General features: G+C 44.4%; 1 protein-coding gene across 1 annotated transcript in view; it reads left to right on the forward strand.

Annotated features, from left to right (window-relative positions):
- Window positions 1–16,086, forward strand: part of POLR2B (RNA polymerase II subunit B) — a 470,934-nt gene that overhangs the window by 27,458 nt on the left and 427,390 nt on the right. Inside the window, exons 4-5 of the mRNA XM_068233836.1 lie at window positions 10,419–10,538; window positions 10,636–10,822. Of these exons, the coding sequence (XP_068089937.1) occupies window positions 10,419–10,538; window positions 10,636–10,822 (307 nt within the window). The remainder of the gene's footprint in view (window positions 1–10,418; window positions 10,539–10,635; window positions 10,823–16,086) is intronic.

The following is a 16,086-nucleotide window of genomic DNA, read 5'->3' on the forward strand; positions in this document are numbered from 1 at the left end:
GACTCCCATGTGGACAGGCCCTTTGATTTAATTACATCTTATATACTTTATATTAATCCTATATAGAAACTGTAATTATTTTTCATCTCTTTAACCTCCCTGGTGGTGCATCTCTTTCTGGAATTAGAAGTCAAAAGCGGTACATTTTTTTTTTTTTCAAGAATTTGACCTCCAATTCTTAAAGCAGTAGGATTAGCCATACTATGCCAGGGAAAACAAAAAACACACATAAATAATAATAATAATAATAATAAATGCTTGATCTACTTACATAACACATGTATTGTACTTTCCACGGTTTGATTTCAGTGAATTTTTTTATATAGTAAAGGAAGATAATTCTGTTCCTGGTGGGAACAATTTCTTTTGCCCACAGTTTAGGCTAAATCCTGATATCATTTCTGCCCTTTACTTTTTTCTTTTATCCTCCCAAAAGCTGAGTCACCTGAGCCTTGCTTGTAAACACAAGTGAGCAGGGGATCGGGCTTCAGATAAGCAGCTAGGCAGGGAAATAAATGGAAGATGAGGAATATATTATAGATAAAAAGAACCCCCAGCATGCAACGGTTTGGCACTGACTACTAAAGGGCCAGTGCTCCTTAAAGGAATACAATCGAACTTTAACACATTTCTGTCAGTAGCATACATCAAAATTGCATTAACAGCTAGTGCAAACACAGCATATCTTTTTGCTGTGCAATGTTTCTTTTTCTTTTAATTTGCCTCTTAAACGGACCCCCTGACAAGCTGACGGCGTCAGCTAATGGGGCAGCTCATTATGACAGAGGGGATTCCTTTTTACAGTGCAGTAGTGTATTATACTATTGTCACGTTTCCCCATGCTATTTATTACTATTACTATGTTTCCCCGACACTATTTAGCATGCCAGGCATCTGTCATGTAGCCTGCTATGAGGAGCGAGAGACAAACGCTCTCGCTCCTATTCTGCCCAGCCAATCCCCGCAGAAGGAGACTTCCGTGTGTCGGGCTCGGGCTGCCGCCGCATTAGTTGTTTTGTCATCGCTACGCAACGGCAACCATATGAGCTGGAGGAGGGCGCATCATTGCTCCTTCAGTTGTTTTGTCATCGCTGCGCATCGGAAGCAGGAGCCGAAGGGAAGGAGCAATGATGCGCCCTCCTCCAGCTCATATGGTTGCCGTTGCGTAGCGATGACAAAACAACTAATGCGGCGGCAGCCCGAGCCCGACACACGGAAGTCTCCTTCTGCGGGGATTGGCTGGGCAGAATAGGAGCGAGAGCGTTTCTCTCGCTCCTCATAGCAGGCTACATGACAGATGCCTGGCATGCTAAATAGTGTCGGGGAAACATAGTAATAGTAATAAATAGCATGGGGAAACGTGACAATAGTATAATACACTACCGCACTGTAAAAAGGAATCCCCTCTGTCATAATGAGCTGCCCCATTAGCCGACGCCGTCAGCTTGTCAGGGGGTCCGTTTAAAAGGCAAATTAAAAGAAAAAGAAACATTGCACAGCAAAAAGATATGCTGTGTTTGCACTAGCTGTTAATGCAATTTTGATGTATGCTACTGACAGAAATGTGTTAAAGTTCAATAGTATTCCTTTAAGTATGTGATGACTCCAAATCATAACAGCAGAAAAAGTTTTGAATGCAGGATTAACATCTTTATCACTTAATACACTCAGACCAGTTGCCGTTGAAATTTGATTTTTATGGTGACAATCCCGCTTTAAGTCTTAACTCCCCAAAATATATCAGAATAAAGGCCTGGTAGACATTCTGCATATAAATAAGACTGGAACACACATTTGCTGATATAATTAAATTGATCAGTAAACTGAAAAAATAGGAAAACTGTACAAATAAGGCAGCAAGCAGATAATTATACACTATGTACATGTATACTTAGTACACCTCCCGTGTATAAGTTTTAAAGCAGGGAGCAGCACAGAGTCCAACATTGCAATCAGAGCAGTAGAAGTGTGACTCCTTTCTGACTTTTTTTTGCCCCTCTCATCAGTCTTGGAGCAGCAAACCACACATGTCCTGGTTGGTGTGTTTTTGTTTTTTTTTTTGTTTTTTTTTGCAGTGGGGAGGTATGTACTCTAGGAAGTGGCGGCCAGTGAGTCGTTCCGGGTTAACGACATAGGAGGCACGGCGCTCCGTTCTGGCATCTGCTGCAGTCTGGTACCTCAAGCAGATACTCGCACATCCTCCATATGTAGTCCGCATGTGTAATTGGCCTTTTATTGCACTGCTTGTAAAGTACATAAGAATTCCACAGACTCTGCTCCAGAAGATGCCGGAATATCTTTTTATAGTACTTATTTTGCTGCTTGCGGACTGCGGGATAAAAGGTCACCGCGTGGTCCACTCTGTCCACTCCACCCATTGTTATGTTGTAGTTATTTTCCTCCTCTCATTCTGGTGGGGGCAGTGGAGGTGTCGTGGAAAGGAGACAAACGTCTTTTTTATCCCACCAGCGGAGAGCCAGCATCTTTACTTTCTGCCAAGCAGCTACGTCGGGTTTCAATCTCTGCTTGTTGGCATCTCCCGCCTGTTTGGCCTATCTGTGCCGTAATCATCAGTGTGATGCTTTATGAGGATCTCAAAGAGATCCGAGGATGAATAAAAATTGTCCGTGGTGACACAATATTCCTTATCCAGTATCGGCTCAGCAAGTGATAGCCTGAGAAAGGTCAATGGGGCACCAGACCTGGACATCACTGACCTCAGAGGTGATGGAATCACTCTCGCTGTCGCTACCTGGGGCGAATGAGAGATCCCCAGGTGCGTCACTGTCGCTTGAGTCCGCCAGTGACTGCAAATCTCTGTCCTCCAACTCCACCAGCGATTCCGCAGTGAGACGCCTTCTGGAAGCTGACGCCTTAGCAACATACAGGCAGACAGAGGGCTGTGAAAACGGCAGGCAGAGAGTTTTCAAATCCATGCAGAGGTCTGTACAGGGAGCAGGAAGAGTAGTCAAAATCTAGGCAAAAATCTTTACACAGTAGATCAATGGAGTCCAGGCAAAATCGGTGCAGGGAGAAGGCAGAGAGAATAGTAAAAAAACATCCAGGCAAAAATCAGTACATGGTAAATCAAAGTCCAGGCGAAGTCATTGCAGGGAGAACTCGGAGAGAATAGTCAAAAATCCAGGCAAAAATCGTTAACAGGTAACCAGTAATCAGCAGTAAACTCACAGATCAAAGCACAGCAGCCACGCTCTCCAGACAGCAAATGGCAACATTGAATTGAATACAAACTAACTTGTATTCAATGCAATGCTACTTGTGGCCAATCAGATCATTTGTACTGTTTTTTTTCTCCCTCCCTACCCCATGTAGCCAATCAGATGTTTTTTATTTTATTTTACTTTTCTCTGACTCCCTCTCTCCCCCATGACCCCACGCCGCTCCATGAACTGATTGGCCACCGGGTCCCTGGAAGATGAAAGAGGTGGGGACTCTGGCAGCCGGGAGGGAGAAGCCTGGGTCCGGCGGTGCAGCGCTGGTCGCACGCGGGACCCAAAAAGACAGGTATCCAGTAATCAGCAGTAAACTCACAGATCAAAGCACAGCAGCCACGGTCTCCAGAGAGCAAATGGCAACATTGAATTGAATACAAACTAACTTGTATTCAGTGCAATGCTACTTGTGGCCAATCAGATAATTTGTACTTTTTTTTTTTTTCTCCCTCCCTACCCCATGTAGCCAATCAGATGTTTTTTTATTTTATTTTACTTTTACCTGACTTCCTTCCCTCCGCCATGACCCCACGGCGCTCCATGAACTGATTGGCCGCCGGGTCTCTGGAAGATCAGAGGTCGGGACTCTTGCAGCCGGGAGGAAGAAGCCTGGGTCCCGCGGTGCAGCGCTGGTCGCGCGCGGGACCCAAAAAGACAGTGCACGCGGTGTTTATAGCCAGACGACCTGTGTTCGGGCTTACTGCCAGGGGGGTTAACCACTTGAGGACCGTGGGCTTTACCCCCCTTAAGGACCAGGCACTCTTTTTCCATTCAGACCACTGCAGCTTTCACGGTTTATTGCTCGCTCATACAACCTACCACTTAAATGAATTTTGGCTCCTTTTCTTGTCACTAATAAAGCTTTCTTTTAGTGCTATTTGATTGCTGCTGCGATTTTTACTTTTTATTATATTCATCAAAAAAGACATGAATTTTGTCAAAAAATATTTTTTTTAACTTTCTGTGCTGACATTTTTCAAATAAAGTGAAATTTCTGTATACATGCTGCACGAAAAATGTGGACAAACCTGTTTTTGATTAAAAAAAAACCATTTAGCCTATATTTATTGGTTTGGGTAAAAGTTATAGCGTTTACAAACTATGGTGCAAAAAGTGAATTTTCCCATTTTCAAGCATCTCTGACTTTTCTGACCACCTGTCATGTTTCACGAGGGGCTAGAATTCCAGGATAGTATAAATACCCCCCAAATGACCCCATTTTGGAAAGAAGACATCCCAAAGTATTCATGGAGAGGCATAGTGAGTTCATAGAATATATTATTTTTTGTCACAAGTTAGCGGAAAATGACAGTTTGTGACAAGGAAAAAAAAAAAAAAAGTTTCTATTTCTAACTTGTGACAAAAAAAATGAAATCTGCCACGGACTCACCATGCCCCTCTCTGAATACCTTGAAGTGTCTACTTTCCAAAATGGGGTCATTTGTGGGGTGTGTTTACTGTCCTGGCATTTTGGGGGGTGCTAATTTGTAAGCACCCCTGTAAAGCCTAAAGGTGCTCATTGGACTTTGGGCCCCTTAGCGCAGTTAGGCTGCAAAAAAGTGCTACACATGTGGTATTGCTGTACTCAGGAGAAGTAGTATAATGTGTTTTGGGGTGTATTTTTGTACATACCCATGCTGGGTGGGAGAAATATCTCTGTAAATGACAATTGTTTGATTTTTTTTTTTATACACAATTGTCCTTTTACAGAGATATTTCTCCCACCCAGCATGGGTATGTGTAAAAATACACCCCAAAACACATTATACTACTTCTCCAGAGTACGGCGATACCGCATGTGTGGCACTTTTTTGCACCCTAACTGTGCTAAGGGGCCCAAAGTCCAATGAGTACCTTTAGGATTTCACAGGTCATTTTTGTTTCAAGACTACTCCTCACGGTTTAGGGCCCCTATAATGCCAGGGCAGTATAGGAACCCCACTAATGACCCCATTTTAGAAAGAAGACACCCCAAGGTATTCCGTTGGGAGTACGGCGAGTTCATAGACGATTTTATTTTTTGTCACAAGTTAGCGGAAATTGATTTTAATTTTTTTTTTTTTCACAAAGTGTCATTTTCCGCTAATTTGTGACAAAAAATAAAATCTTCTTTGAACTCACCATACTCCTAACGGAATACCTTTGGGTGTCTTCTTTCTAGAATGGGGTCATTTGTGGGGTTCCTATACTGCCCTGGCATTTTAGGGACCCTAAACCGTGAGGAGTAGTCTTGAAACCAAATGTCGCAAAATGACCTGTGAAATCCTAAAGGTACTCATTGGACTTTGGGCCCCTTAGCGCACTTAGGGTGTAAAAAAGTACCACACGTGGTATTGCCGTACTCAGGAGAAGTAGTATAATGTGTTTTGGGGTGTATTTTTACACATATCCATGCTGGGTGGGAGAAATATTTCTGTAAATTGTTTGATTTTTTTTTTTTACACACAATTGTCCATTTACAGAGAGATTTCTCCCACCCAGCATGGGTATGTGTAAAAATACACCCCAAAACACATTATACTACTTCTCCTGAGTTCGGCGATACCACATGTGACACTTTTTTGCAGCCTAGGTGCGCTAAGGGGCCCAACGTCCTATTCACAGGTCATTTTGAGGCATTTGTTTTCTAGACTACTCCTCATGGTTTAGGGCCCCTAAAATGCCAGGGCAGTATAGGAACCCCACAAGTGACCCCATTTTAGAAAGAAGACACTCCAAGGTATTCCGTTAGGAGTATGGCGAGTTCATAGAAGATTTTATTTTTTGTCACAAGTTAGTGAAAAATGACACTTTGTGAAAAAAAAATAAAAATCAATTTCCGCTAACTTTTGAAAAAAAAAAATCTTCTATGAACTCGTCATACACCTAACAGAATACATTGGGGTGTCTTTTTTCTAAAATGGGGTCACTTGTGGGGTTCCTATACCGCCCTGGCATTTTACGGGCCCAAAACCGTGAGTAGTCTGGAAACCAAATGTCTCAAAATGACTGTTCAGGGGTATAAGCATCTGCAAATTTTGATGACAGGTGGTCTATGAGGGGGCGAATTTTGTGGAACCGGTCATAAGCAGGGTGGCGTTTTAGATGACAGGTTGTATTGGGCCTGATCTGATGGATAGGAGTGCTAGAGGGGTGATTGATGAGATGATTGATGGGTGTCTCAGGGGGTGGTTAGAGGGGACAATAGATGCAATCAATGCACTGGGGAGGTGATCGGAAGGGGGTCTGAGGGGGGATCTGAGGGTTTGGCCGAGTGATCAGGAGCCCACACGGGGCAAATTAGGGCCTGATCTGATGGGTAGGTGTGCTAGGGGGTGACAGGAGGTGATTGATGGGTGTCTCAAGGTGTGATTAGAGGGGGGAATAGATGCAAGCAATGCACTGGCGAGGTGATCAGGGCTGGGGTCTGAGGGCGTTCTGAGGGTGTGGGCGGGTGATTGAGTGCCCTAGGGGCAGATAGGGGTCTAACCTGATGGGTAACAGTGACAGGTGGTGATAGGGGGTAATTGATGGGTGATTGATGGGTAATTAGTGGGTGTTTAGGGTAGTGAACAGATGTAAACACTGCACTTGGGAGGTGATCAGACGTCGGATCTGCGGGCGATCTATTGGTGTGGGTGGGTGATCAGATTGCCCGCAAGAGGCAGGTTAGGGGCTGATTTATGGGTGGCAGTGACAGGGGGCGATTGATGGGTGGCAGTGACATGGGGTGATTGATGGGTGATTGACAGGTGATCAGGGGGATAGATGCATACAGTACACGGGGGGGGGGGGGTCTGGGGAGAATCTGAGGGGTGGGGGGGGTGATCAGGAGGGAGCAGGGGGCAGTTTAGGGCATAAAAAAAAATAGCGTTGACAGATAGTGACAGGGAGTGATTGATGGGTGATTAGGGGGGTGATTGGGTGCAAACAGTGGTCTAGGGGGTCTGAGGGGTGCTGTGGGCGATCAGGGGGCAGGGGGGAAATCAGTGTGCTTCGGTGCAGACTAGGGTGGCTGCCGCCTGCCCTGGTGGTCCCTCGGACACTGGGACCACCAGGGCAGGAGGCAGCCTGTATAATACACTTTGTATACATTACAAAGTGTATTATACACTTTGTATGCGGCGATCCGTGTGCTAGTAACCCGCCGGCGCTTCCGAACGGTCGGCGGGTTACAGCGCGAGGGGGCGGAGCCAGTCGCCGGCGGCCGATAGCGTCACGAATGACGCGATCGCGCCGCCCATGCCCGTAAAATGACTGCCGCCATTTGTCTATACGGCGGTCCTTACGGGGTCCACTTCCCGGCCGCCAATTGTATATACGGCGGTCGGGAAGTGGTTAACCCAAATCTAGGATCACTCTAGATTTTACTGTGTTTTAGAACCCCCCTAAGGACCCTGCTCCCTTATATACAGTAGCTATGAAATATATAAAAAGAATTAAAGGTTGATATCTAAATTGAAGCCTAATGGAAATGGAGTATTTAAAGTGTATCCGAGATAAACTTTTATTCATTGCATAACTTGTGTTCCTTTCATATAGTTTATAGGGCATTCCTCAAGCCAAATACTTGTTTTGTTTTAATACTCTAATTCCCTATATACTAAACAAGCCTTGCACAGTAGCTTTCTTTCTGCAGCATCTGCTTATCCAATATATATTATCGAATACCAGTCGGTAACTTGTAAATAGCCTTCACTTGTATACTTTTTGGATTTGATCTGAAAAATGGGATGGCAGTGACATTCAATCTTTATTTATCTGGCTTTGTAGAACAGCTAATATCTCTGATATATTGGATCAGTATTTTTTTTTTTTTTTTTTAGAGATCTAATGCTAGGTACACATGGTGAGATTATCTGTCAGATTTCCTACCAGGTCAATTATTTCCAACATGTTCGATCTGATTTCCAATCGTTTTTCCATAGAAGTGAATGGAAAATCTACCAGAAATCAGATTGGACATGACTTGGAAAAATCGATCTGGCAGGAAATCTTCCTGAAAATCTCATCATGTGTACTACGGTCTTGCCTTTTTTAGGCCATTCTTGGGCAAATCAATTTTTATGTCACATGAATACAATCATATGCAGTAAAAGTCCATAAGTCCAAATTTCAAACTTCCCACTGTGTTTAGAATCATAACTTTTTAAACCAAAACTTTTTAAACTGAAGAATTCCTGGTATTTCTCTGGACATTTATACAGGAGTTGATTTATGCTCTGAACGAGCCATATCTGATAGGTTTCAACATATTTCTCTTGCTGTCCTAATGGGTGTAGTATGTGCCAATTCCCAGTTTATAGAATTTCCTCTAATGCTCCCAAGCTGGTTCCATTTCTGGTTTTAATTGTGCATCGTCGTTCATAGATTTGTTTTTCCTGTTTTAGATTTCTTAGCTAATAGCCCCCCCCTCCCCCCCCCTTATTTGTTTCAATGTAATTTTTTATTGTATTTTTTATTTTATTTTTTGTAGAAGTTCTACTTAATTCTTTTTTTTTTCTTTTTTTTTTTTCTTTTTTTCCCCGGGCTCACAATATACTTTTCACTCCAGGGTGACTGGGTACTGCCTATACATTCTTCATAATGCGGTATTCCCTCATTCCTCACTTTATAGTTGTACCGAAGCCACAAACCTGATAGACCACGTAGAGGACCACCATATCATGACCACCTGACATATGTTTTTTAGATTGTGGGAGGAAACTGTAGTACCTTGAGGAAACCCACGCAGACACGGGGAGAACATACAAAACTCTATGCAGATAGTCCCCTGGCTGGTATTCCAACCAGAGACTCAGAGCTGTCAGGCAAAAAGTGCTAACCAACTCAGCGAACGGCGATTCCTGCTAGAAGTGGGTTATACCACTGAAAACTATGTAGGCAGCAGTTATGGTTGTGAAATGAAAGTAAAAAAACCCACCCTTAACAAATGGATTAGCCTCCCAGTTTGTCATCCGTCACTATTTACATTACATGTTGTATTGAGGAAAACATTCATTTTTAAAAAAAACTTTTTACACTATTTTAGAAGGATGTTTAATAGTTTATGCATAAACCACTTTTTATTTTTTTCCTCATTCTCAAAAGAACCCTTTTAATAAATGAATTGTCCTTTTGGGCAGAGGAAGCCTCCTCACTATCAGACACCTGTAGGCTGGAGCCTCAGTGTCTCAATGGTAACGCCACTCCTAGTTGCGCCACACAGCAAATGGCCCTCAGTATTACTTTGATTGTTTTCACTGACTTTATTTTATTACCGTATTTTTTGGACACACGGGGACAGGAGACAGAGGTGGACAGGTCAGCAGATTACAAAGGGGACAAAAGAGTACACTGCAAACGGGCCCTGAGAGGTAATTGCAGAGGGGACACGGGGGCTCATAAGAGGACACAAGGGGGCATAATAAAGGATGGGGCATATGAGAGGACATAGGAGGCACAGATGAGGACACAGAGGGTCACATATGAGGACAGGGGGGCATATCAGTGGACACAGATGGGCACATAAACGGACACAGAGGAGCACATAGGAGGACAGGGGGGCCAAGAATAGATGCATTGTGCCTAATACATGAGACAGCAATCTCGTTATTAAAGGTTTTATTATTTCTATCAGGAGTTTGTGCTACCCTCACTAAAGGTATGCACTACCACAGTAAATGTTTGAAGGGAAAAAAAGTATACACTGCCACAGTAAATGTTTGCAGGAGGGAGGGGAAGATACACACTTTAAAACACTAATGGAGGTCACCCCAGTGATCTAATGCCGAACCTACTAGAGATTGCAAATAACATTTTTGAGAGCGACTTTGCTACTAAAATCATAAATTTCTGTAGCAATGTTATGGAATACTATTTTTCCCCTGCATACGCTAAATAAAATTACTTACTAAAATGGGATTTTGGCAAAGCGTAGTAACTCTTGTGGAATCACTGCTATAGGCTTTCTTTAGCCTATCGCTTTTGGAATCTCCAGCACAAATCACCGCTGAAACCTCTTTAGAGGGCCCCAGTCATTTTAATTATGATAGCATTCGTATTGGTATTTGTATAGATGGCTTAAAAAAAACTATTTAGCTTTCATTGTAGTATCGATGGATAAATCAGCCCTCTCTAAACCCAACCCAAAACTGTGTGTGTGTGTGGTTTTTATTTTTCTCTGGTTTCCACACAAATCTGTTCTCTGTTTTCTGTCATTTATAGATATATGGTTCATCGGTTGCTTCTTGCTGCTTTGGGAAGGAGAGAACTTGATGACCGAGATCACTACGGAAACAAAAGACTAGATCTTGCAGGACCACTTCTTGCTTTCCTCTTTAGAGGGTAATTTATTTTTTTTAGATCCTCTGATGCAAGTATGTTTTTAAGTTGAGGCTTCAAGGCTTACAGAGTGTGATTTGCTTTTTTTTCTGTTTTGCAGAATGTTTAAAAATTTATTAAAAGAAGTAAGGATTTATGCTCAAAAATTCATTGACCGAGGAAAAGATTTCAATTTAGAATTGGCCATTAAAACTCGAATTATTTCAGATGGTTTGAAATACTCTTTAGCTACTGGAAACTGGGGTGACCAAAAGAAAGCCCATCAGGCAAGAGCAGGTGTGTCACAGGTGAGTTTTGTTCGTTTTTGTTAAAAAAAAAAAAAAAAAAAAAAAAGTTTATTGAAAGTTTTCAGGCAAGGCAACATCCTGAACACAGTGCTTAAAATGCTTGAAATCACAGTAAGGCAATAGTCATTGAGGTTATTAATGACTCTGTGCACAGCAGCATTGTGTCCACTAGCTTCTGACAAGCAGCCCCGGCGTGTTGCTGCCATGCTGGCCATGCCCCTATCATCTTTAACCTTGGGATTTGTAGCAGCGGGACATTATAATGACAAGGTGGAGAGGACTTGGAACTACAGCATTTGGCTGGATGATGAAGAGACTTGCAGGTGCCAGCTGGATCAGGTAAGATCGTCTGCTCAGTTGTTAGGGTAGCGAGGGAGGGGAAGCAGGGGTTAGTGTAGGGTAGTTAGGGTAGCTAGTGGGGTTAGTATATACTATATAGGGTAGTTAATATACTTTGGGGGGGGGGCATCAGGGGTTAGTGTAAGGTAGTTAGTATAGCTAGTGGGGCAGCAGAGGTTAGTGTAGCTGGGCAGTGTAGCATAATTAGGGGGGGGGGAGGTCCATAAGATGCCTGATTTTTGCCCGTCTTAAAGAGGAACTGTAACGACAAAAAGGCCCCTGGGGGGTACTCACCTCGGGTGGGGGAAGCCTCTGGATCCTAATGAGGCTTCCCACGCCGTCCTCCATCCGTCAGGGGTCTCGCTGCAGCCCTCCGTGCAGCGGTGACGTAATATTTACCTTCCTGGCTCCTGGGCAGGCGCTCTGACGGCTGTCGGCGCCGAAGTAGGCGGAAATACCCGATCGCCGTCGGGTCTGCTCTACTGCGCAGGCGCACGTTTCCGGCGCCTGCGCAGTAGAGCGGACCCGACGGAGATCGGGTATTTCCGTCTATTTCCGTGCCGAAAGTCGCCACAGCGCCCCCGCTGGAGCCAGCAAAGGTAAATATTGAACTGACAGTCGGCACAGTCGCCGGCTGTTCGGAGGGCTGCGGCGAGACCCCCGTGGGACAGAGGACGGCGTGGGAAGCCTCATTAGGATCCGGAGGCTTCCCCCACCCGAGGTGAGTACCCCCCAGGGGATCTTTTTAATGTTACAGAGTCTCTTTAAGGTCAGGAGCATTTTTCATTGCGAAAAATACGGTGCTGTGGGAGCCCATTTAGACAAGGCTCGGGCCTTGTATGTTTTTGTATGGTTTAAGATATGTGTGTGTATATATATATATATATATATATAGAGAGAGAGAGAGAGAGAGAGAGAGAGAGAGAGAGAGAGAGAGAGAGAGAGAGAGAGATATCTATAGAGATAGATAGATAGAGAGATAGATAGAGAGATAGATAGAGATAGAGAGATAGAGATAGATAGATAGATAGATAGAGATAGAGAGATAGATAGAGATAGAGAGATAGATAGATAGAGATAGAGAGATAGATAGATAGATATATTGTAGTGATTTGTCAATGCATTTGAGACAGTTGTCAAAAGTTGGTGGAGTGGGCGCAAGCCATCTGCACACTACCTATTGTCTTCTGGCAGACAACATTTCAGGGCTAAAGGTTTTTATGGGATGCCCTAGAAGGCATAAAATTGGGTCTGAATTCATGGGACAGCCCATATTATCATGTAGACATTTAATAATCTGTTTCCAATAATCTGATATTACAGGACATTCCCATATAAGAAGGATGGAGAAGGGGGATTGGCATTTGGGCAACTGTCTGTAGAGAGGGGATTATATTTGATCAGTCTGTTAGGGGTTAATTATGCCTGTGTGGCTTTCTGGCAGATGCAGGGGGATTCTAGATTGGGATGTATTAGAAGTTTGTCCAATAGATCTTGAAATGCGGTGAGATTATCAGTAGTCTCAATATTTTTCAGAAACACCACACCTTTAGTATTCCAGAAATGTGAATCTGGTATAGTCTGACATTTCTGTAGAAGTGGATTGTCCCATACAGACTTGTGTGTTTCATAACCCTTGTCACGGTAGATTTTGGTTAAACATTTCCACACCTTTACAGCTTGGTCTAGGATAGTATTGTCTGTAAACCATGCTTCCAATACAGGGCAAGATTTACTATAAGGCACTGTAGGCATGTGCCTACAGGCACCTGATCATGGAAATGCGGCTCACTCCCCTCCCTGAGTGCCTCCATCACTCCTTCCCTATGCAGAGTCCTGATAAGATTGTAAATGAGTTTACTCACCTGGCTTTCAGCATTCCACTGACGAGATCGCCCTTCAGTCAGAGGGGTACCTCTAGCTACTTAATACTTTGGCGCACCTGAAGCTACCAAATATTGAGGGTTCTTCTGGCTATCTAATACTAAGGAACACCTATAGCTACCTGTGATTGGCAAGGGAAGTAAGGGAGAAGTGACAGCTGGGCCGGCCATCAAACTTGCGGTGCAGTGGAGGGTTTGTAGGTTCATGGAGGGCGAAGTCTAGGGTGTCAGGACATCTGTGTCTATAGGCTCCTGTGAGGTAAATCCAGGCCTGCTGCCATATGTTGAAGTTGAGCTACTAGGTAATATTTATGGAATACTGGCATTGCAATCCCATCGAAGTCAGCTGGGTTTTGTAGAAGTGAGCACATCAGTTTTGTTCGGCCCTTCCCCCTTTTAACCTCCCCATTGGTTTGGACGAGCCTGGTTCGTCCAGCGATAAGATGCTGAAAGCAGTATGGATGTGTCAGGCTCGTCCATGCAGCCTGGGAGATTTCTAGCTGCTCTGCGCCACCGGCTTTGCTTTTTCTGCATGCGTTGTCTTCCGTGGGACTGATGGATGGCTGTCAGCACACTGTGGGTAGCGATCTGAACTACCCACAATGTGCTAACATTGTTTCCAGCAGTCCCAGAGAAGCCCAGATGGAGCCGGCGGGGCAGAGCAGTGCAGCCACGTGCCCCCCCCCCATACCTTCCTTCCTCCTTTTTGATCTTCCTGCCCCCCTCCGGTCTCCCCTACCTCTCTCTTTTTTCCCATACCCCCTCCCTTCCGATCCCACAGTGGCTCCCCCCTCCCTCTGTAGCGCTGTGAGAAGAGAAGGGGTGTTTTACTCACCCGAGGCTCTCTCCAGCGATGATTGCAGATTCTCCTCTGCTGGATAGCCCCGGGCTACTGTATACAGTATCGGGGATGTGTCTGAAGACGTCCTCAGCCGCGTCCCCAATACTGTAAACAGTATCCCGGAGCTGTATGTGGATGAGAATCTGCATTCATACCTGGAGAGAGCCTTGGTGAGTAATCGTCCCTGGAGAGAGTCTTGGTGAGTAAACTCTGCTTCTCTTCTCACAACGCTGCAGGTGCAAATGTTGCCCTGTATGCATATTATCCATAACAAAACCCACCCTAATCACCCCTCCCCAGCGCCTCCAATTAGCCAGAGCCTTAACCCAATAACAGCATAACACAGGTCAAGAGGCAGATACATGAGGAAATCCAATATGCATCTGTCGGGGCAACCAGGCGGTGCGTAGCATAGTGAGCAGCAGCCCAATACCACAGAAAACTCTATGGCAATGTGCAGCCGCCACAAATGATAAGCACCGTCTCGCACAGATTAACAAACGAGGGGTGTACAAAACGAAATTACGTGTATATCATTTACCCATGATACAGATATATGCAAGCGTTTAATGGATAATTGAGCACACAGAGGAAGGGAGGGATATGGGGCCCAGTGATGGTTGAAGAGTCCCCTTACTTTGGAGTGTGGACAATGGGACAGGAGATGTAGGATAACAGGGAAATCGGGATAGGTATGTACAGGTCCTTCTCAAAAAATTAGCATATTGTGATAAAGTTCATTATTTTCTGTAATGTACTGATAAACATTAGACTTTCATATATTTTAGATTCATTACACACAACTGAAGTAGTTAAAGCCTTTTATTGTTTTATTATATATAATAACAGTGTTGATGTCAACAGATATAGTGCAGGCCTGCACGGTGGATTGAGACTATTATAGTGTTACTAGTGGACCTAAGCCAGTTTAAAAATGCACATTTCCGCCACGTGCGCACCCGTCCGCCCCTTCGCCACATCATGGCTCGCCGCGCGTCACACTCCCTCAATGTCTCCATGTCCCTGCACATGCGCAGAGCGCATGTGTGACACACACAGGGACATGGGACGCAGAGACAATAGGGTTTTATTATAGAGGATATGACAGAGGGATCCGCATTCCATCACCATATAGCCACGTAATTTACTTCGAAATTGAAATAGCATCTGTGACGCCTACACGGTCCCTGAGAAAACTGCAAATGCATAATTTCAGTCACCAGCGCACATTTCAAATGCATTGTCTTGTTAGCAAATCTTTCCCTGCCAATAGCTGAAGCTTTCATTACATCAAAGGGCCAGAAGGAACGAATTCAGTCCTGGTCCCTTATCAGGCTTCCTGGAAAGCACAGCCCCTTGCTGTGTGATGATGCCTAAAATCTAGCTTCTGCTTGGACAGAACCTCATAAACAAATCTGAGAATGGTGTCTGCATTTTTGACACCTGTCCCTTTTGCAGTTCTGGAGGAAGATCTTATCAAGGTCCCCCTGGAAGCAGCTGACCTACTGTGACCCAGGAATTCCCAATATTCACATTTTCTTCATAATTCATGGCATAGAAATGTCCTGTGCACCTCAACTTTGCACAGGCTATGGGATTTAGCCTGGCGCTGGTTCTGACATGTTTGCAGACCAATCAGACTTCCAGAACTGGAGTAAGACCGGTTCAAAGTAACCCTTTAATACTACAAGGTTCCCACACCCCTCTTGTAGATATCTGGGGATTTGTAATGTTGCACTTGATGTGGCTATGCATTCTGTTTTTTGATGTGACCTATGGGCATGGAGAGAGCGGCAAACTGGTATTGTGCCAAAATATCCCTCCTTTCAGGGGGAACTGCCCCCCTGTTCCAGTTACACAAGGATGGACTTGTGCATGTCATAACCACTCCCAGCTGGAGAAGTGAGTGAAACCCAGCACTATACAGACTATCAATGAATACAATACTGCAGATTGTGCTGGGGGCTAAATGCAACTAATCACCATAAAAAAAGAGAAAAGACGCCCCTTTAGAAAGCACCACACTGACCAGAGTATTAAAGTATATAACAAATGTACAACAGCCTTTATTGAAATCCAACCACATATGAGTAAAAACAAAAAAAAAATCACAAAACATGATACATCTGGTGTTTGGCGCAGCACGGACCCAGAGACAGGAGCCGGGGAGTCGAGCGGGCGGCGTGTGAGCAGGCGGCCGG

Source organism: Hyperolius riggenbachi, chromosome 1 (assembly GCF_040937935.1).
Source record: "Hyperolius riggenbachi isolate aHypRig1 chromosome 1, aHypRig1.pri, whole genome shotgun sequence".
In the NCBI taxonomy this organism is placed as follows: Eukaryota; Metazoa; Chordata; class Amphibia; order Anura; family Hyperoliidae; genus Hyperolius; species Hyperolius riggenbachi.